The sequence below is a fragment of the Diadema antillarum genome, unplaced genomic scaffold (assembly GCF_040938485.1).
Source record: "Diadema antillarum isolate AM-2024a unplaced genomic scaffold, OU_Dant_1.0 scf00000165, whole genome shotgun sequence".
NCBI classification, from domain to species: Eukaryota; Metazoa; Echinodermata; class Echinoidea; order Diadematoida; family Diadematidae; genus Diadema; species Diadema antillarum.
In genome coordinates, this window is record NW_027271054.1 from 1,268,541 (window position 1) to 1,290,088 (window position 21,548).

At 37.8% G+C, this 21,548-nt stretch overlaps 1 protein-coding gene across 2 annotated transcripts in view; it reads right to left on the minus strand.

Annotated features, from left to right (window-relative positions):
- Positions 1 to 21,548, minus strand: part of LOC139722434 (phosphatidylinositol-binding clathrin assembly protein-like) — a 123,341-nt gene that overhangs the window by 49,991 nt on the left and 51,802 nt on the right. For both annotated transcript variants that reach the window (XM_071633728.1, XM_071633729.1), the window contains exons 5-9: positions 19,941 to 19,980; positions 18,100 to 18,156; positions 8,233 to 8,344; positions 5,072 to 5,178; positions 456 to 497 (exon numbers count right to left, since the gene is read on the minus strand). In XM_071633728.1, the coding sequence (XP_071489829.1) occupies positions 456 to 497; positions 5,072 to 5,178; positions 8,233 to 8,344; positions 18,100 to 18,156; positions 19,941 to 19,980 (358 nt within the window). The remainder of the gene's footprint in view (positions 1 to 455; positions 498 to 5,071; positions 5,179 to 8,232; positions 8,345 to 18,099; positions 18,157 to 19,940; positions 19,981 to 21,548) is intronic.

Sequence of the window (21,548 nt, forward strand, 5' to 3'; positions counted from 1 at the left end):
CACTCACTCACCCACTCACTGATTCATTCATTCAATCCCTCATTCATTGTCATCCATTCACTCACTCATTCACTCATTCATTCATTCATTCATTCATTCATTCATTCAATCAGTCACTCATTCATTCACTCACTCATTGATTCATTCATTCACTAATACTCATTCAATCATCATTCATAACTTGAGCAAGGCAGCATTTGTTAGTCTCTGTGTCACAGACAGACAATATGGTACCCATGCATGACAGACTTTTGAACTGAAACCTGCAGTGCAATCCACCACTTCGAAGACAGCTTGTAGGAGATCTCTCCACTAGCATGCCACAAATTTGACTCATTTTTAGGATATTCATTTTTCTCCAATACTTGCTGCAACCATAATAAATACCGACAAGATGTCTCAAGTAAAAAGAATGAAAACACACAAAACAGGATGAGAGTAGCCTCAATGCTTACCTTGGCTAAATCTGGAATTTCACCCTTGTCGATTCCCACTTGCTGCAAAGGAAAGAAACAAAAATGAAAGATGAGAGATGGCTTGGTAAAATTTGTTCCATCATTCACCATAAGTTCAATAGACTTAAAGATTCCTTGCATTTAACACTACATGTAATTCCTGCATAAAAGTGAAGAAATGATGATATCTGATAAAGTATGACTCAAAATGCTATACATTAGACACCCTCCCCTCTCCCCAGCAATCCTATCAACTAGCCTTGGTACAAGTTTAACCACCTGGAGATATTTAGGCAAGTTCCTGTGAGGCATTTTGCACGAAGGCAGGGTTCTGAGAAGGAAAGGGTTAACTTAGAATGCCGAATGCTCCTTTGAGGCACCGGGATCTGCATTTCAGTTTACGTATGCTAGGCGGCTGTAATCGCCCCTATCCCCCGCTCTCACACCGACGAGGAATACGTAATGTGCCGCTAGCTGCAGGGCCTGTGAAATGAATCCGCATCTCCCTGCGATCTATAACTGCAATCGCTCTAACACCTCGGGAGGATGCTTTTTTAACGTATGTGAGTGGGGAAGGGATGGGGATGATATGACTGATATCTAGGGAAGAGGTAAGGAAGGAAAATATGAAAACACACACACACACACACACACACATGAATTGACACAAACATTGAAAGAGAACAAAACCCAAGTGATAAGATGCTTGAGATATAAAGCTCTAGATAAACAATACAAAAACAAGAAAAAAGAAGTGTGGTAGATTGCAGATATTTTGAAGAAAACGTGACTAGAATAATAAATCACAATGAATTCATTCAGAAAAAGAAAGGAGACTTGCCCCTACTTTGTATGTATACATATATATTTGTGTTTGTATGTACACGTATAATATATATTACAGAGAGATAGAGAGCTAAACATGGCTAATATGCCACTATTTAACAACAGTCCCTGATACTTGCGCATATGTTCATATAAAGCAAAGAAAATTTACTACATTTTTCTTCTCTTTCTATGCCCATTCCTCCACATGTTACAGCTTTCCCTCATGCCTGTATTAACCACCAACATATACAAGCATGCTATACTTTTTTTTTTTTTACACATGAACACTCTTATCACACAAAAAGGCATGGGAATTTTTTCGCTTTATCAACCAAGAGCAATTTGATGCGAGAAAGACTTTTTAGCTGCAGAGTCAAAATGCTGGCCCAATTCTGCCATTCATGTGGTAATGTCTTATACAGCTTTCCTACCTTAATGCTCATGGCAAAATCATTACCTTAGGCTATACCTTGGGCCAAGTACAGCCGTCTCGCAAGGGCAAAATTTGCATTAAATGCAGGATGATGTTTCTATTCACTACTCAATCATAACTATATTATGGGCTAGGTACCACGAGAATTCATTGAACCATTTTTTTTTTTTTTCAGCACAATACTGAGATGCGAAGCAGACAGAAGTATCCCAAAATCATAAAATGCTTCCACCATCCTTTAGGGGCTGAGGCATCAAAGCATTGTTGAAAACTTATTTATCTACTCAATCCTAATTTTTGTTGCTGTTCTTGTTGTTGTTATATCATATGTACATAATGCTGTACCTTACCTCAATTTTTTCCCCCAGATTAATGCACTTAGAAACAACAGTATTAAGTGCTATATAAGTGTTATTCATTATCATTATTATCATTTAAAGAATATGTCCGCTATATATGTCTTCCTATAAATATAGTGATACATTTTGTATCACACTGATGGGTGCACAAAGAAATCTACTGCATGAAATCCACAACCCAATCAGCTTGAAATCATCTCAGGATCATTTTCTAGAATACAGACACTTTCAGCGGTGAGAAAGGTTTAGAGTTTGGCACTATGGAGTCCAGTGCAACAATTAACTTCCTTAGGACGTTATCAACCCCTTTAAACACCCCTACCTCCCAGCCATATGTAAGTATACAACATATGAACATCTGGTATATTAGACTGAAGCCTTGCATTGGGCACATATATTTACATCAGTAAAAAAAATGAGCAAAAAAACAAAAACAACAAAAATAAAACAAAAATAACTACAAATATACCTCATACTGGATAGCCCTTATAATGACAGATGAAAATTGCTTTTTATTTAATTTAACCTTAAGTCAAGAACCTACTGAAGGCAGTAGAAGATGAAATAAAAGAAAATGCTCAAAGAGTTCATCAGGAGCCAATAATGCATGGACTCTATACAGTGAATGTCATCATCTGCCTCATTGCTTTCCTATTTTTCTGTTTTGCCATATACAACTAGAAAAGACTCATGATATTGGGCACAAAATATAAAAGTACAGAAAGAAAGCATGAGTTTGTTTTTTTTTCTCTTTTTTTAAAAAAAAATGAAACCACATCCACAAAGCAGCATGTATCGGTATACCAAAGCAATTTTTGAGAGAGATATTCCTAAGAGAATCTAGGAAATATAATATGCAAAAAGTATATAAAAAATGGAGTCATATTGTTCAATAAAGAATGGGACCACACACACACACAAAAAAAAATTGATCTGCAAGACTTTATGAAGCAAAGGTCCCCCATCCCCCTGCACTGGCATCAACCTTTCCACAAGACTATTATTTCACAGTGACACAGACATTCAGTTGCAAGTACAATACCTTTGCCAAAATAACTCAGTTGAAATTCTGTCTACTATACATTTCAGTCAGTTTTACAAGCTAAATTATTTTCTAAGAATTGAAGATTTTAATTTTTGTATAGAGCCCAGCATAAACCTAAAATTGCAAAATTTTCAAAAAATCCCATACATAGGATTACATATAAATCAAGCCCATGAGGCTACATGTTTTCGTTCATGTGAAAACTTTGACAAAAGGTATGGCAACTGTTTTAAATCACGCACGGGAAATTCACAGATAATCGAGCTAAAAGCCCATAGACGATGAAGTTGACCTTTTCAGCTGGGTAGGCCTACTAGATTCTCAGCTTTTCTTGTAATGGCATTTAGGATCTAACTGATTAACCCCCATACACTGTGGGTGTCTGAACACAGATTGGAAAGCATGATGTCTGATTAACAGTTCATATGAGCATTAGTCTACTAGTCTCTGTCTCAGACTCCAAGTATCCATTCGAAAGACCAGTCACTCACTGCACTAATCTCATCCTTCAACTTCCTATATCATATCTTCTTTTCTTTTACATTTGCTTTCTTTTTTATTTTTCATTTTTGGCTTCTTCCCTTCTTTCACCGACGAGTCACCTTAAGAGAGCTGACATACTTTTTGATATCACACTAAAGGTACTGTTTACCATTGGGAACAGTGATTGAAAAAATGTTCAAGTTATCATATTTGATGCATATGTGTACATGTATGTCAGTTGTATCACATAACATCTTACCACATAAGAATTTTGCAATAAAGCCTAAAATATAAGGAAATATCAAAATTTTCTCACTAAACCATAACTGTAGACAATTTATAAAGTCTAAAAACAATTCTATTATAACTATTGTTTACATTTTGTATATCTAACAATACTTAACACTGATTATACTGATTAACTTTTTTTAACTGGCTGTTTCTATCCCTAACTCACATTTTAGAACTATTTTGAAGCATTACAGCTGGGTTTTTGTTTCATCTGCAAATGGTATATAATGCCTTTAATTGATACTCTTCTCAGTCACTTTGGGAATACCTCATGCCTTTTGAAGAGTATATCATACTGACCAAAATGCAAGAAACTCCCAAACTTGTCTAAGCATTATATCTTGGTAGTCGCTATGAATATTTGAAATCTGACAAAAATCAGAACAAATAATTTAAGGAGATACTGCAAAAAACACTGATGAGTTTCAAACATCCATGCCTTGCATCTTTGATTCCTCATCTTGAATAAATATAACATATTCAACTGAACAGAAATTTCACCATCAAAGTTGTGTGCGAACAACAAAATGTCAAAGTAAACAACATCAAAGTGTTCGAGAGTACACAAAGTGTTTTAATATTGATGTTAAAGGGATGGTACAGTATTGGTGGAGATGAGAATTGGACTTTAAACTTTTTGCGAGATACCAAGAAAACAATTCTGATATAGTACAGAACATACCATTTTAAGAGGAATTCAAAGTTTATTTGAAGAGAATCGGGTTTGGAATGACTGAAACATCCAAAAACAAAGTAAAACAAAGCGATCGTAATAAAGTGTGGGTCCCACACTTCATTAGAATCAAATAAACGTTGAATTCCTCGTAGAATCACATGCTCTTTCATATTTCATGAGAGGTTTCTCATTATCTCACCAAATAATGTTAGAAACTTGAAATTAGGCCTCAACGAAAACTATACGATCCCTTTAATTTCACTTACTTGAGCGTCTTTTTGTATGAAAAAATTTGCTCTTTTTTTTCTCAATTCTCTTCAGTCTAGTTAAATCACAAGAGTGTTGGTTTTAGAATGAAGTACGAAGAAAGTAAAATGAGGAGATGGAGCAATAAATGAGCACAAAAGGAATTGAAGAGGCCCCACTCCAGCAAGAGCCTTGAAGGCATCATTTGTTGCCATGACAACCCACTGATGGGCACGTGTGCCACTTCCTCCTTACCTCTGCCACTTTCAGGAACTCGCCGATCCTCTCCATTCGAATCAAGAATTTCTTATAGATGTCCAATGCTGTGCGGCAGTCCTTCTTGTTCATGTCAAAGTACTTCTCTGCAGAGTGCAGGAAAAACAGCAAGAAAAGGGCTTCAGAATGACGAGAACAACAAAATAAAATCAAGAAAGAAGAAGTCCCTCTTCAAGAAAAAAAAAGAGGCAAAAAGTTGACCATACTATTTAGGCAGTACGAAGAAGAAATTGGGTAAGAAGAATTGTCTTCATTGTGCAGACAGAGTTTAAATTTGGGACACATAGATGTTGAGATGCCACGTGTACATTGTACATGATGCTATCTTTGGAGAAAATTGAAAAAAAAAATGGAAAGAGGTCCAGACTTTAAAAAAAGAAGAAGAAGGTAGACATCTTGTGTCAAATATGTTTGAATGAAGGTATACTACATATCTTCATTCAATCCATCTATCTATTACTGTAAAAGTGGAAATTTTCACGCATTTCGCGCAACCAAAAACTAGCGTGAAAATTAAATCATGCAAATATTTTTGCTTGCAATATGTTCCAGTAGTTGATCTCTTGATTCCGCGGAATTAAAAACACACGAAACTCTTCTTACCTCGCCGAGCGCGAAAAATTGGTCGCGCGAAAATATCCACTTTTACAGTAAATAACATCTATGTCAATGTATCTATCTTTTATCTATATCTATCTATCTATGACACACGATTTACATATGTATATAACACGAGAGAGAGAGATACATATTTATATACAATAACTATGATTTTACAAATCTACATAGATATTTAGAGATAGAAAAGAGAGAGAGAAGAGAGAAAGATATCTTCCTGCATGTTTTTATGTGTGCAAATGTGAACAGATTAATACCAAAAGCTATGAATAAAGAGAGGGATCAGAGGAGAATATATGGAAGGAAAATATATTTACACCTTAATCTCTTCCTCTGAGGGTCTAATGTTTTTAACCTCAACCCCATATATCCATCACAACAAACTAGTGTGCTGCGCTGCATTATTCATCACACATACAACTCAAAGGAATACTACGGTCCATCGCTGCACAACAAGACACACTATCAGTTTCGCAACAGACGGCACGAGATGCTATCTGCCACCAGACAATTTTCTTTTTCGCGCCGTGAGGTTTACAGCCCTATGCCTCTGGGCCGCCGCAGCACTCTGAACACAGTTCGTGACATTTTGCCAGAAAACAATCATTCCAGATAGAGGAGGGGGCATCGAAGTACGCAATCTCCGCACAACATCACATTAGATGACAACATGACATTTCACAGGAGATCTCATTTGACGCTTATCTGACATCGGGAGCACGCGACAAGTCTCAAATTTAGGACAAAATGGCATAAAGGAGGCACACATTACTGTAAGCTGCATATTAAAACGAAAAAAAAAACTATCTAAAATCATATACATCAAATTCTACCTCCAATGGCTTCAGAATGTTGTCTTTTTTCTTTCTTTTTTTCATGATGAAATGACAAATATGACAAATACTACACAGAAAACCAAGCTTTTGACATGATACACATTTCCTGGCACTACAGATTCATATAATGACCACATTTGTTCCTCCCCGGGATAACGAGATTTGCATCTCTGGGATGCTGCCCTCCATCTTGGTGGAGATCCCGTCCTAAGGACACGCACGTAATTCACCTGACATTCCAATGTCAGCCTGCTAAATGGCAGTGAATTGATTGATAAAATATTCATCAATCAGTCTTCGGTTACTACAACAACCTCTGGTATTTGTTTAATGGTGGTTCATTCAGTTAAATATCCATCTGAATTACACATCTCAAGAAAATTTATGCTTTGATTAGCTGGTAGTCAGGCAACATGGACATAATGAAAATAAGAAAATGCAACTCTCTTTTTTCCTTGTTAGTTCTGGTAAAAAATTATTCAGCTTTTATTACTTCAATGAAATTGAGATATAACATCAATGACTCTGTACATTCCAGACTGTGATATACATTGTAACAATATCCATTAATATTCATCCCTTCGTAGGCTGGACAACTGCAACAATTTCCTGATGAATGTGGGCCAGTAAATATGCTCGATATTTGTTCATTTTGCAAGAAGAAAGAAATGCAATTATCTGAAACATAATCATATTTTCTAAATTTTTAAAGATATCTTTCATTAAAGGCCTATCTCATGCAGAGGTCTGCATTACTATAAGCTGCAATCAAAACATATTTCAGGTATCGGCCGGAAAACAACGATGAGCATTGAGCACTGACGTTGTTGCTATGGATACTGCCATTATAACCAATCAGCGGTGAGCATTGAAGTTGTTGCTATGGATACTGCAGTTTTAACCAATCAGCAGTGAGCATTTTAAGCTGTTGCTATGAATGATAAATTTTCGGCACTGACAACTGCGAGCATGCTTCTGAATGTTTTTAATTTGAATAGCTTCCTGCTCCCTTGGATAAGCCAAGACAACTTATATCTTTTCAATGGGCCCTGTTTTATACAAGTTAAGATCAGACATAAGTCAGAAAATCACGCATAAGTCTTTGAATACTCAATCCTGATTGGCTGATACTTGACTTATCTTTGATTGCATCTTATTCTTTATTATTTTTTTCTTTTTTGCAACAGGGCCAAAGGGTCTCAATATTTTGAAGGTGGATGGGCTACAGAGGTAACTCAGTTAAAGGAATGGTACAGTATTGGTTGAGACAAGAATTGGGCTTTTAACCTTTTGCGAGATACCAAGAAAACACTTATGATATAGTACAGAGCATACCATTTAAAGAAGAATTCAACGTTTGTTTGATAAAAATCGAGTTTGGAATGACTGAAACATCCAAAAACAAAGTAAAACAAAGCGATGGCAATAAAGTGTGGGTCCCACACTTTATTAGAATCGCTCGGTTTTGGATATCTCAGCCATTTCAAAACCAATTTTCATCAAATAAACATTGAATTCCTCATAGAATTACATGCTCTTTCATATTTCATAAGAGGTTTCTCATGATTTCACCAAAAAATGTTAGAAACTCGAAATTAGGTTTCAACCCAAACTGTATGATCCCTTTAAACTAGAACTGATTTTGCAACAATTGAGAGACCTTGAGGATGCTACTCGAGGTCTTACCTAAGAGATTGATGATTCCATCGTTGTAGCAGGCAAAGAGTCGTATGCTGTCCTTGAAGAGAAGCATGAATGCGCTGTTTATTACACCGTTGGACAGATTGGTGGATGACACCTGTAAAAGGGCATAGATGGCACGGAGATAAGACAAGGCACGAGACGTTAACAAATGAACAGTCACATATACTGCTGTGAAAGGAAGTACAGAGATATCATCACATTGGAAAATCATTACTAATTCAATAATGCACCATGCCCACACAAATTATGTAAACAAAAACAATAAATATGTTGATATTGTTAACAAATATGATAAAGACAGGGCAAATATGAAAGAAATATAAACATATCAAACAAAGGCATAAGCTTCTGACTATTGTCGCCGCAAACATTTCATTTGTTACTGTGGGGTAGTTACAATGCCATAGGGCAATATTATTTCTTTTTCTTCTTCTTCTTCTTTTTTTTTTTGCCATATGCCCTATAAAGCTTTCAGACACAAAATGCAGAATTCCATAATGTATGGAAATATTGCCATTAAGGCATAAAAAAAGACAAGCACAAGAGTTGGAGCAATTTCATTCTTGAAGTCTCTGTTAATCCTGAGAAATCTTTATAAAAAAATGTAAGGCAATGCATCTTTACATTTGGACCCATACCTTCAAATACTGACTATTTTACCAACTATACAGTATGACAATCAAAGGGATCTAACTAAGGACAAATATATCTGCACAACTTTCAGAGCAATAGAGATGCAACATTTAAAAAAAAAATCTATCATTCCTTTCTTCAAAATTCTTATTCCAGCTCAAAAGATGGATGAATCCCAGGCCTGCACAGGTTACCTGGGAATGGATCAAATTGCATCCTCTATTAGATTAGGATGGCAATCAAGAATCATCCCTCTCTGCTTCCCTTTTTTTAAGAGGAAAGACTGTATTGATGATGAGAAAAAAGGGAAAGAAAAATGAGGGGAAAAAGGCATGACAGCTAGGTGAAGATGAGACCCACAATGACAGAGACTATGGCGACCCAAAAATGTGGGTTAGGCTGCGTTCACAGAAGTATTCGCTATTCGCTATTCGGGCACCGAGTACACCATCACCCGCACCGTCAACTCACCATCCCATGCAGTGAGGATTTCTTCCTCCTACATCCCAGCAAATCTTATTAACAATTTCTAAACTGCATCAGAATGTCAGTCTACATGCTTATTTTTGCTAAAGGGCAAATCCAATTGTCATTATTTCATAAACATTGTCATTATTTCATAAACAAGAGACGGTATACGCTGCAAGAAAATCGAACAAGCTCGATTCCCACTTTGCTATACTATTCGCAGCTATTCGGTACTTTCGAATAGTGCCCCCTTACGTGAACCGGTGTGAGGAAATCCTATCGTTTGATTCAAGCTATTCGCGTGCCCTCGAAAACGAGCCCTGAATACCCGAATAGTATACTTGTATGTGAACGCAGCCTTAGAGATGGGGTGAGGAAGTAAGAAGAAGTCATGTACACAAAGAACAAAAAAGTAACAAATAGTTGAGTGTAACACTCTACAATGGAAAGGGGAAGAGCACTAGAGTGTGACATGCACCTGTTTGCATTAACAGGTGTCTCCTCAGACAAGTTACCCTTATTTAACTCTCTCAGTGCCACTGGCAACATGTTCATAAACAATGTCAACAGCACTGTACAGTGGTGGTTGTCAAGGGGTCAAAGTACAGTGGCTGTCTCTCTCATACCACCATGGAACCTAGAGGGCATCATATCAATGAATGTGTCAATTTGTCTGCCCCCCCCCCCCCCCCCAAACCAATCACACTGACTTGCATTGCATACACATCAGTACATTCAACTCTTATGGGTCATCGTGCAACATGAAACATCGAAGACGGGGAAAATCAATCATGGTTTCCACTCAACAATGCTGAGAGGGGCACAGCCAAAGCCCTCGGCGAAAATGAGAAATACATCCCACAGCATTGCTTTGATCCTCACACTAAAACTGAGAGAGGAATTTGATCCCCTACGAAACAAACAAAAAAATGAGAATCTTACAGATACACACCGGCTATTCAGAGATGAAATTTCCTGGAAACTAGGGAGAGAGAGTTTACGGAGGGAAGCAATACCCTTAAGCGGGCATATCATCAGCTAACAATCAACGTAAATCTGGTCAGTGATTGTCTTGACGTCATTACACAAGTGGGGGGACGTTAGAAGAAAGAGTGAAGGAAAGATAGAGAGAGAGAGGGTAGAAAGCCTGAGGCCTGGCTCCCAGATCTGCTGGACTTTATTCAAGCCTCATCATCAAAACTGTGCTGTACTCCCCATGTCTGTCTCATTACAAAAAGGAGAAGGGGGGAAAAAAGAAGAAGGAAGAAGATGAAACGGTAAACCTGCTCTTCCCGTCTTTGCTCTGTTTATATACACCTCAAATCCGGGCTTCCTGTTTTTTACTCCCTGCTCTATGAGACTGTTTCTCAGTTTGGCATGACGTCACTACTGTTGCTCCTGGGTGTTATTCTAAAATTGTTTCAACTACCGCTTGGCAAACAGTTCTTCCATATTTTCATTCTCAACAATAAATGTGGTAAATGGTTCCCACCTCGTATCTAAACACGGGAAACACGATCTTGCGCCTTTACATCCCTTTGCTGCAAATTTTTGCCATGAAATGTGATATGAACACAATTGTAAAGGCAAGGCAAATCTATTTTTAGTATAGTTTTCATGTTTAATTTCTTTCTCCATATGTTATTTACAGTCATAACAACAGTTGGACAGATGAGCATGCATCAGCCATTCCAACATCCTTTCTTACTCTTAGCCATACATGGGATACCAAAATGATGTCAATTACACAGCCTTGCTGTATATGTTGCAAATAAATTGCACTGTGCAATAAATTCCCATCCCCTTCCCATTCTACCATTATATCGCATATTTTAAAGGGTAATGCCCGCTTTCATATTTCCTTTTGCACCTTACAGCTTCACATCGCCATGGATACGGGAGGACATGATGAGAGCCACGGGAGGAGTTTAATTGACATTACACTCTTCGCACGAACCACAAGCGAACCTTATCTGGGCTACATTAGCATATAATGCATGGAGGGGGGAACATTGCTCATAATATTGCCCACTTTTCCTCATTCCCTTACATTACATGCCCAATGTCATCATTTGCAAACTCTCATGTAGCACAGGGCTCTATTAATATGCAAGCACTTGTGCAAGGAGTACACGAGCCATTTCTGTTCCTTTCAAGCATTAATATCAACATTACTACCATTATTGTCATTAATAGTCACTATCATTACTATCAAGTAATCATGATAATTTTCTGTTATCATCATCAACATTTATAGTGACCTTTAAAATCACATCATCCTGTCACGGCCCCTCTCCCCACCCCCCAAAAAAGAAAACACCCAACCATCTTCCCCTGTTGCTAATGTGCCCCCTATCAAGGCTGTCTGGCTGTCTGGCACTTTGAGGCTTCAGGATCCATGCATACTGGGCACAGACACACTTCACATTTAGGAGCGAGTCAGCAGGTGAGATCTCACTTGCGTTTTTCTCTCGCCCGCCACTATGGAGGACTTTGGTCTGTCTGTTCTGGCTTCAAGACCCTCAAAGTGCCCAGACTCTGACCACCTTGTTTTCAAACAGGCCCCATCCTGCTCGACCTGTGGTCATCATGATTCACACATTGATTTTATTCCACTTCTAAAAAAAACCCACACATCACCATGAAGATAAAAGCAACAAGTGTCCCCCCTTCTAAAAACCCCAGACATCACAATAAAGATAAAAGCGAAAAGTGCCTCCCCCCCCCCTTTTAGTTTCATTCAACTCCCATAACCTGCCTTGTGTACAGTACCTATGCTGTGCTTTGTGATATTTTCAACTGCTTGGTTGTCCACTGCTAACTTGATTGCAGGCCCTGCACAGCTCTTCAGGGAAGAAATCTACAGGGCTGTGGACGAAACCACTCAAATAGTTCTCCATTTATCTTTTTTCTTTCTCATTTCTTCTAATCACAAAAGCTGCCGTTACCATTCATAACAATTTATTTTGGCACAATCTACAACCTGTGCGATGAGTGAGTACATCAAGCCATTATTCGGCCTGGCAGCATTGGCATTTACACACAATTCTCAATTTAGAATTCATCATTTTCACTGCCACAAGAGGAAGAGTAATGGGGAAGGAAGAGAGAAGAGAAAGAAAAAGGAAAGAAAGGAAGATGGAGATTAAAGGGATGGTACAGTATTGGTGGAGATGAGAATTGGGCTTTTAACTTCTTGCGAGATACCAAGAAAAAACTTATGAAATAGTACAGAGCATACCATTTTAAGAGGTATTCAAAGTTAATTTGATGAAAATCGGGTTTAAAAAGACTGAAACATCAAAAAACAAAGTAAAACAAAGCGATCGTAATAAAGTGTGGGTCCAACATTTTATTAGATTCGCTCTTTTTTGGATATCTCAGCCATTTCAAAACCAATTTTCATCAAATAAACGTTGAATTCCTTATTAAATAGAATTACATGCTCTTTCATATTTCATAAAGAGTTTCTCAGTATCTCACCCAAAAATGTTAGAAACCTGAAATTAGGTCTCAACCAAAGCTATACGATCCCTTTAAAGAGAGAAAGAGGAACTGACAGAAAGGAGAGGGGGAGAGATAACACCAAACTCATGTGAGAGAGAGAGAGAGAGAGAGAGAGAGAGAGAGAGAGAGAGAGAGAAGAGAATACATCTTTTTAACCCTTTCTGTACCAGGGACTTTGGACAGTGTATGCAATGCTATGGGGTTTTTCTGTGCCAATCTGCATTTGAAGCACATGAAGGGTTTATTAGACCAGGCCCTTTCTGTGCCTACACATGTACATGTATGCTACTGCCCAAGTGTCTGCACTAAACAGCAAAGGATTGAAAACGTGGATGATAGGAAAGCTGTCAATTTGCCGGAGACGCGGATCCAGTTTATCATCGCAGCTGGTTTCATCTGACCTTTTCCGAAAGGCAGCCATGGGGCTTTCCGAGCCCGGCCCTCATTCGTTACCCTCGGTGCAAGAAGCCTACGAGTTCAAGTAAAAACCTATTTCATGTTCAACTTAGGATAGAATGATTCTATTGAAAACAAGTCCCCTAAACATGGAATCTCAAAGTTTCCCACATTTTCCCAGACTGGTATTGACAGTAACAACAACATTATGCAAATTAGATGAAGCGATGCTGCCATAACCTCACAAACATGATTGAATATCAAAATCTATTTCTTTTCTGCAAGTAACAATAACTTCAAACTCCATTTCTTTTTTAGATTTCTAATAAACTTTTTTAATACTGGTCTGCCTGTGTCATATCAAAGTCAACTGGAACAAAGAGTACATATTCCCTTTAAGGAGGGATAGAAATAGACACGGGGAGGTGATGGGGACGCCACAGAGATAGCTGCGGGACGGCCCCCCACTTACCTACCTACCATCACTGACAGGAAGAGTTCGTGGGGACAAATGAAGCCCCCATTAATCTAGCGAGCAAGCAAACATTTTACGTGCCTATTCCCCAGCTCTTTGCTTTGTCGCTGATGCAAAACGTGTCCCTGAGTCACTTACCCGGTGAAATGGGTGCAGGGTAATAGAGAAGTAGACCATTAATGCACCCGTCAAATCTAGATCAACTGCACTGAAGGATACAGACCTCCCACTGGGGCAGTAATAACAGCAAAAAAGAATTGATAAATTAACCTCACAGTAATGTCTTCTCCACAGTCAAATTCATATGGTCAAATGCAATGACCTCTCCCCAAGAATGTTTATGATCATAATTTGAGGGAATATGAGCCTCTAAAGACTTCCTATTACTTGATTCGAGGATACAAAGTTTACCATTATTCGTGACTAATTACATCAAGCAAGTCACGACAACACAGCAAATGTATGCCGCTGCAAATGCAAAGTGCAGAAAGTAACAAATAAAAAAGAATACCAAATAGTTGCATATGACAGAATGAGAGACAGAGAGGTATAGCCAAGATTTTATTCATCTCAGCTCTACTTGAACTCTAAATCAATACACAATGGCCCGAATTCACGAAGGTGGTACGAATGAAACCATGGTTTAAACCACGGACAAAAACCATGGAGCACCAAGTGACGCATGGAATATTTCGTTACGAAATCAGTCATTCTGTCGATGAAATGATTATGTTGTAGCGAAATGACATTTTGTAACTAAATGAACATTTCGTCCACGAAATGATAATTTCGTTAACAAAACGGTCATTTTGTCGACGAAATGACCAATTTCGTAACGAAATATTCCGTGCGACACTTGGCGCTCCATGGTTTTTGTCCATGGTTTAAACCATGGTTTCATTTGTACCACCTTCGTGAATTCGGGCCAATGTGCTCAATGCAAACATTACTTCAGTCATGTTAATCAGTTTGACAACCTAGAATGCATCTAGTGAGGAGAATACTGTATACGCTAAATATTTCATGAAGTTTCTATTCCTGCAAATTTAAAAACACACAAAAATATTAACTCTCATCTCGACATGAATGTGACGTGCAAGCAACCATATCTCTGTTCAGTACCATACTCCACAATCTGGAATTTAGCCACTAGCGAAATTGTCGTGAAGTCCCAAATCACAAAAAAAAACAGACCTGCTAAATACATGGTGTATACAGTAGAAAAGGGGGAGAAGCATGGAAGAGCTGAGAGCTTTCATTGAACAAATTGATGTCATTACTTCAGTACATGCCAGTCATCATTAAACAATCATCATTGAAAAAATCTCATCATGATAGCATGTGATTTGCCTTTCAAAAAGAGCACAGACTCCACACAGGAAGAAGCAACCTCACACGACAAATGACCATGGAAAAGATCAGAGAAATGCAAATATCCCCCAAATAGATGCGAGCAGACTCAAGACAACTGGAGAAAAAAGCTCTAGCTTCTTGAATGCTGGTGATGCCACGGCTCCCATCGGGAATGATAAAAGAGATGTCTCAGATTCGTGAGTGTGACATCACTCGCAGGAGCCGCTTCCGAACTCTTTCTGAGTGATGAACTTCTGGCAGTGTGTACAACGCTACAGGGTATTCAGTGTCAGTTGGCACTCAAAGCACATGAACAGCTATTAAAACCCTGTGCATGGAAATGTTGCTGACTTCGCAATTCCCGACGGATAGACAATTTTCCATGATTTTGCTCCTTTTATACTGTATATCCCTCATTACATAAAGGCAAATGACTTGCGCGTTTTTGTTTTTTTTTGGTTTTTTTAACAGCAATTCTTCTAAACTCAGGTTTAAATACCTCTACTCACAAGTCAAATCAGGATTATGATGTAAGAGATATGGCAGTTCCATGACTACTAAGGCTATTTGGACTTCTGATTGATACTCAAGCAGTCACAATGTCATTAATCACATCATATAAATACCCACAGACCTGTCACTGCTTTGTTACTGCATATGTTTAAAGCTTCTTCTAGGAATTAAATATAACTTTTAGTAAATGGAATGAAGATGGCATAAACCTGCTCATATCCTCATTTCCCAAAACAACAGCTCAGAGCACTGAAAGCTCAGAAAGTCCAGCTCCAACGACGATGTACAGATTACATTTGCCAAACATTAGGGAGCTTTAGATTTTGACGCACGGACGTTTGAGACGAGTGCACTGGACGTTCTCCTCTCCCCTGCGTCGCGTTGAAAAGTAGCTTTAGATTACGCTGGGACGCAACGTATAAGCAATAAAATCACGCTCCCATATGATCGGTGCATGAAGTAGCTCTCTACGTTGCAAACTGTGCGGACGTAAAAACAGCCCAGTGCGCGTATTGAAAAACTCAGGCGACGCAAGCTAAATATAGATCGACTTGACGCGCGCTTCTGCGCACACTCAGAACATGTTTTTTTTCCTGTGAAGGTCCGCGCGTCTAAAATCTAAAGCTCCCTATTTAGTCCACGGGCCAAGACCCGAAAAATGGGTTATTGGTACCACCTGAGGTGGCAAAACCTTTTTGGTGTCATTTTGTTTGTCGGACATAGATATGCTTATCAAGCTATGATAGCATTTCCAAATGAGTAGCTTAGTCATAATAAATGAATTTTTAACCAATTTGGTCTCATTTTTATATCCCTATACTTCTGAATCGAAACTAAACCGCTATACAAAGAAGAGCACTGCCTTCTGTATGTCCACAGGTGTTCTGTTGTAAACGCGGTGCGCTTAGTCTTTATTCAAGGCAGCGAAGGGAATATCCAAAGGGTTATGATGTCCACAGCTGTCACGCGGTGTGCTTAGTCTTTATCTAGACCAATGTACCGTTATCATATCGAACGTTCCTAATAAAAGGGATTATCTATACTGTTTTTATACCACCCTCTCAACAAATACAGCAGTTTTAAACAAAAATGACTCTGTTCATTTATAACATAATTTATTATAATGTATTGCAGTGTACCGGTACATTGTTTTTGCATTATCTTTCATTGTTGGATGGAAATAAAGCGACATTGGCGTGGTATTAGCGTTTTCACCGTAGCGTTTTCACCGGAAAATGATAAATAATTGAAAAATACGGTAAAATTCATGAGGAATTGCTTTTTTGTTGTTTTTTTAGATAAAGGGATATACACTGTATTATAAGCTTTGGGTATTCCCTTCGCCGTCTTGAATATTAGACTAAGCGCTGTGGACATCATAACCCTCGGATATTCCCTTCGCTGCCTTGAATAAAGACTAAGCGCACCACGTTTACAACAGAACACCTGTGAACATACAGAAGACAGTGCTCTTCTTTGTATATCGGTTGGTCTCGATTCAGAAGTATAGGGATATAACAACGAGACCAAATTGGTTTAAAATTCATTTATTATGACTAAGCTACTCATTTGGAAATGCTATCATAGCTTGATAAGCATATCTATGCCCGACAAACAAAATGACACCAAAAAGGTATTGCCACCTCAGGTAGTACCAATATCTGGCCTGGCCCATGGACTAATTATGTCAGCCGGTGGAGCACACATATATCTGGACAGACAAATCAACAGTTAGAAGATGTATGGAGTGATGGATATGTGCTTGGATGGATAGATGGATGAAAAGCAGATGATGGATGAATGGATGATACATGAACAGACAGATAGCAGAAAGAAAAATAGATGGACAGACAACATAACAAAAAGAATGCAAAGGATCGTGAGTCTCTTACTAGGCTTTCACATATAAAAAACTTATGATAGACAAAAATAAACATGCAGTGAGCTATTTTACATCATTTAGAAAGTTGTCCAAATGAGAGCTATTGCTGTACCTTCCAGGGAACAATAGGCCATTATAGACAGAATCTTCAGATGCTATAAAAAGGGTTAAAGAACTTGTGAAAGTTGTATCCAATTCAAAGCTGAAGGTGCGTTCCCACACTCTCCTATTATAAGCGAGTGCTTGAAAGCTCCTGAAGTGTACCGTACCATACTGAACCGAGCCAAAAAGGGACCACTTCCCGATGTGCTCCAAAAGGGTGCCAAAAGCGTACCAAAAGTTCCCATGTGAAGAATACGCGTATCATGCACATTTGTCATAATGCAAAGAGTTCATTCTCTTTGTTCTGGACATCTGTAAGTAGTTTAAGCGCACCAGGTGAATAACCATTTTGCTACGAAATGTGTGACCCCCCTCTAAAAATAACTCATGAGATACGCTTTCTCAACAAAGAGTGCTCAAACGCTCCAAATCTGGCACAGTTCAGTACGGAACGCTTTAGTTCAGTTCGCTTTGGTTCGTTCTAGAGCGCCGGAATGCACCCTAAGAGTGATCATCTTACCTCAAAGTCTAAGAGTGCATCCATCTGATCCTGCAGACAGGGAATGGCCTTGAGGAGCTGTGGAAATATGAAGAAAAAGGGAGAGATCAGTCAGGGGATAAACATTATGTTTATTCTTTTCGTTACTGTTATTTTGGTCTTCCATTGTCCTTATGTTATTGTGTTTTCTAGTTATTTTGTATAAATAGCACCAGTGTGCTTTTAAAGTGTGTTTTAACACCCATATAAAGCACCATATAAATGCAATTATCATTATCATTTTTATTATAATTATCATCATTATCATTATCATTATCATTATTATCATTATCATTCTCATCATTATCATCATCGTTATCATTATCATTATTATTATTATCATCATCATTATTATTATCATTATTATTATTATTATTAAAAATACTTCACTTTCATTTCTGCTAAATGAATGAATCCATCACAATTCTTAGTTTGAAAAAAAGTGGAGTAAACACTGCCAGACTACTTGCAGTTTTATCTAATCTGAAACTTATATTTCAGACAACTATAGCCATTTCCAATTACAAATTACATCAGACTTCTGTTGTAATTTTGTTGACATAAGAATTATGTTCATGAGAACAATTACTATTTAAATTATCAAGGAATTTCTTCAAGATTGTAGAAAAAAAATAAGTAAAATTCAAACAGTTCTTCATCATAACGAATCATACATTCTCTTATCACGATTACTATCTAGATAATCAAGGAATATCTTCAAGATTGTAGGGGGGAAAAAAATTAGTAAAATTCCAAAAGTTCATCATATGAAATCATACATTCTCTTATTCCCATTGCATCACTCAGGAACAAAAAAAAAAAATACAAATAGCACCTAGAATTTGCGATGAAAGTATTACTAGATTTTGACATGCTCTGAATAAACAAGTGTGCGCTTGTGAGATCCTGCACGTGAGTGTGCGTATGCTTGTTTGTGTAATGGAATGACCAGATCCCATTTCCTGCTAATTGTCTTTCAGAGGTTACAGGTGTATCACCTGTAATACAAGCCTTCATAATGGAGGACAAATGACTCTACTGGGAATTCAGTTGCAGAACTTGATACTATATTTATTTATATTCAGTATGTAGCTTGTATACAAACACTGAGATCCTTTCTAGAAGAAAAAATAAAACTTGGGATTCCATTCCTGTCACATGTAGCTTGCATTGTGTGGTGATTGAATATCAAGTGGTGTTCTCTATTGGACTTTCAAGTAAGTTCTAAATTTCTATCACTGTTCTGCTTGCAAAAGGCATGCCTTTACAACACAGTAGTTATTGGTACTTTGAAAGAAAAATACTGTAAAACATGATATATTTGCGGTGTGAATTTTTCGCGAATTGGAGCCGACGGCCTTTTTTGCGGCATGAAATTTTCGCGAACTGCCACTGGCATTCAATGCATATACAATTGTAGTGTAGACAAGAACTTTCGCGTGCATTTCAATTTCGCGAATCTTGGCGCTCGCAAAATTCGCGAAATCAAAATGCACACGAAAATTCCTCGTTTTACAGTAATCATAGATTTGTCATAACATTATAACATCACAGAAAAGCTTGGCATTTTCTCTACAACTTTGCTCATTGCATGTGCAGCATAACAAAAACCTTTAAAAAGTTTATGGATCAGAAAAACAATGTGTTCTAAAGCATGCCTATGCTATAGTCTCAGAATAATGTAGCACACAGGGGATTTACATAGTGGCGATTTACATATGTAGTGGCGCTTAATTTAAGGAAAGAGTGCTGCTCTCTAAGGCGTAATGTTTTTTTCTCTCTCAGAAACATTGACACGCTATTCCTCCCTTTGGTCCACTCACCTTCTCAGCACACATTGTTCTTAAGACGCCTTCTTCTTTCCTGCATGGGTCAAACACAGAAGGAAAATATTTCATGAAATGTGAGATAGAGAATAGCGTCGCCTTGAAGCACTGCAACTTAACATATCACTAGAACATTGATATTGTCTCATCGAGTCACCCTACACTGTAAAGAGTGAGTAAGTGAATCCATTGCTTGTACTATCATTCATTGGCTTTCATGTTTGGATTCATTCTATGTGGCCACTATTTAAGGAATCACTTCAAATCGAGTGAGCGAGCGAGTTACAGCGGGACACCCATCTTTTAAGTCCCCTCCTAAGGACTAGGCAATGACGATGAAGTGTCTTTACTTGAGGTACAACTGCTACTGCTGAGGGGCTTGAACCCAGGGACCTTACAATGGAGAGTCTGTGGCCTTATCCACTGAACCACAACAGCTCCTCCTCATTTGTTTTGTTGAAATATTTTTTTTAATCATAATTGTCTTTACATTCAATAACTTTCTCTTCACATTTCAAGGTTGAAAATTCCCTTCTCTCATTCAAAAAAAATATCATAACATCAGTCATAGTTAGCTGTCCTTCTAGCATGATATAATGCACTCAATAACCATGTTTTCTTCACAACTCGTTTGACAAAGAATTGAGAGTCGAGATACTTTATCACTCTGTCGTACATACAGTCATTTCTGGTGTCTGGTTTCATCTTTATCAGAAATCGCCCACACGGACACAAATACAACTCTCAGGTCCTCATCACATATTTTAATGACCTTTGAAGGATGATCTTAAGGTAATCAAGTAGAAATGCACACCTACCGTTCGCTTTGCCGTTTGTCAATCAAATTTTGTGCAGCTATTGGAGATGCTAAATTGAACCATATCAGAGAGTTTTCATGGAATTAGAAAGCCGAAAAGGGAAGAAAAAATGAGAAAAATGAGAGTTGAAAAGTACGTCGGTCGCGAACATAGTCTCCGACGTAAAGTAGTGCACCGATTTCGCAGAGAACGATATCAACGATTATAATCGATTCTGGTAGTCTCTAGTTAGCCGCTTATTAACAATATCGAACTTGACTCGTGCAATATGTGTAGCCCCTACTTTCTTTTTCGTATTTTTTTCTTATTGTTAGCTCACCTGAGTCGAAGGCTCAAGTGAGCTATTGTGATAGTTCTTTGTTTTCATTGCCACTATCATGATTATCACTATTCAAATTATTGATACAGATTATTCATACCAGGATTTAGACATCGATCCTTTCTTTAAAAATTGTGGCAAGTATTGATTTTATCATGACAAAAGCTGATAATAATAATTTAATTTGAATAGTGTTGAAGGGAATAGAATGAGGTTGAAGGAAAAGTGGAAGAAAAAGGTTAGGCTATTAGGAGGGAGAGAGAAAGAGAGAGAAAAGAAGATAAGAAGGAAGTTGAATTCAAAGGGGATTTGTTTCTAGTAATCTACATAATTCATAGGCCTATAATTTAATAAATTAATGAGAATAGTATTACAAAAAGTGTGTTATATAATCATGTATTAATATTGTGGACTTCTCATAAAGTGCTCATTTTGCCTAAAAAGAAACAGAACATTGAAATTGAAATG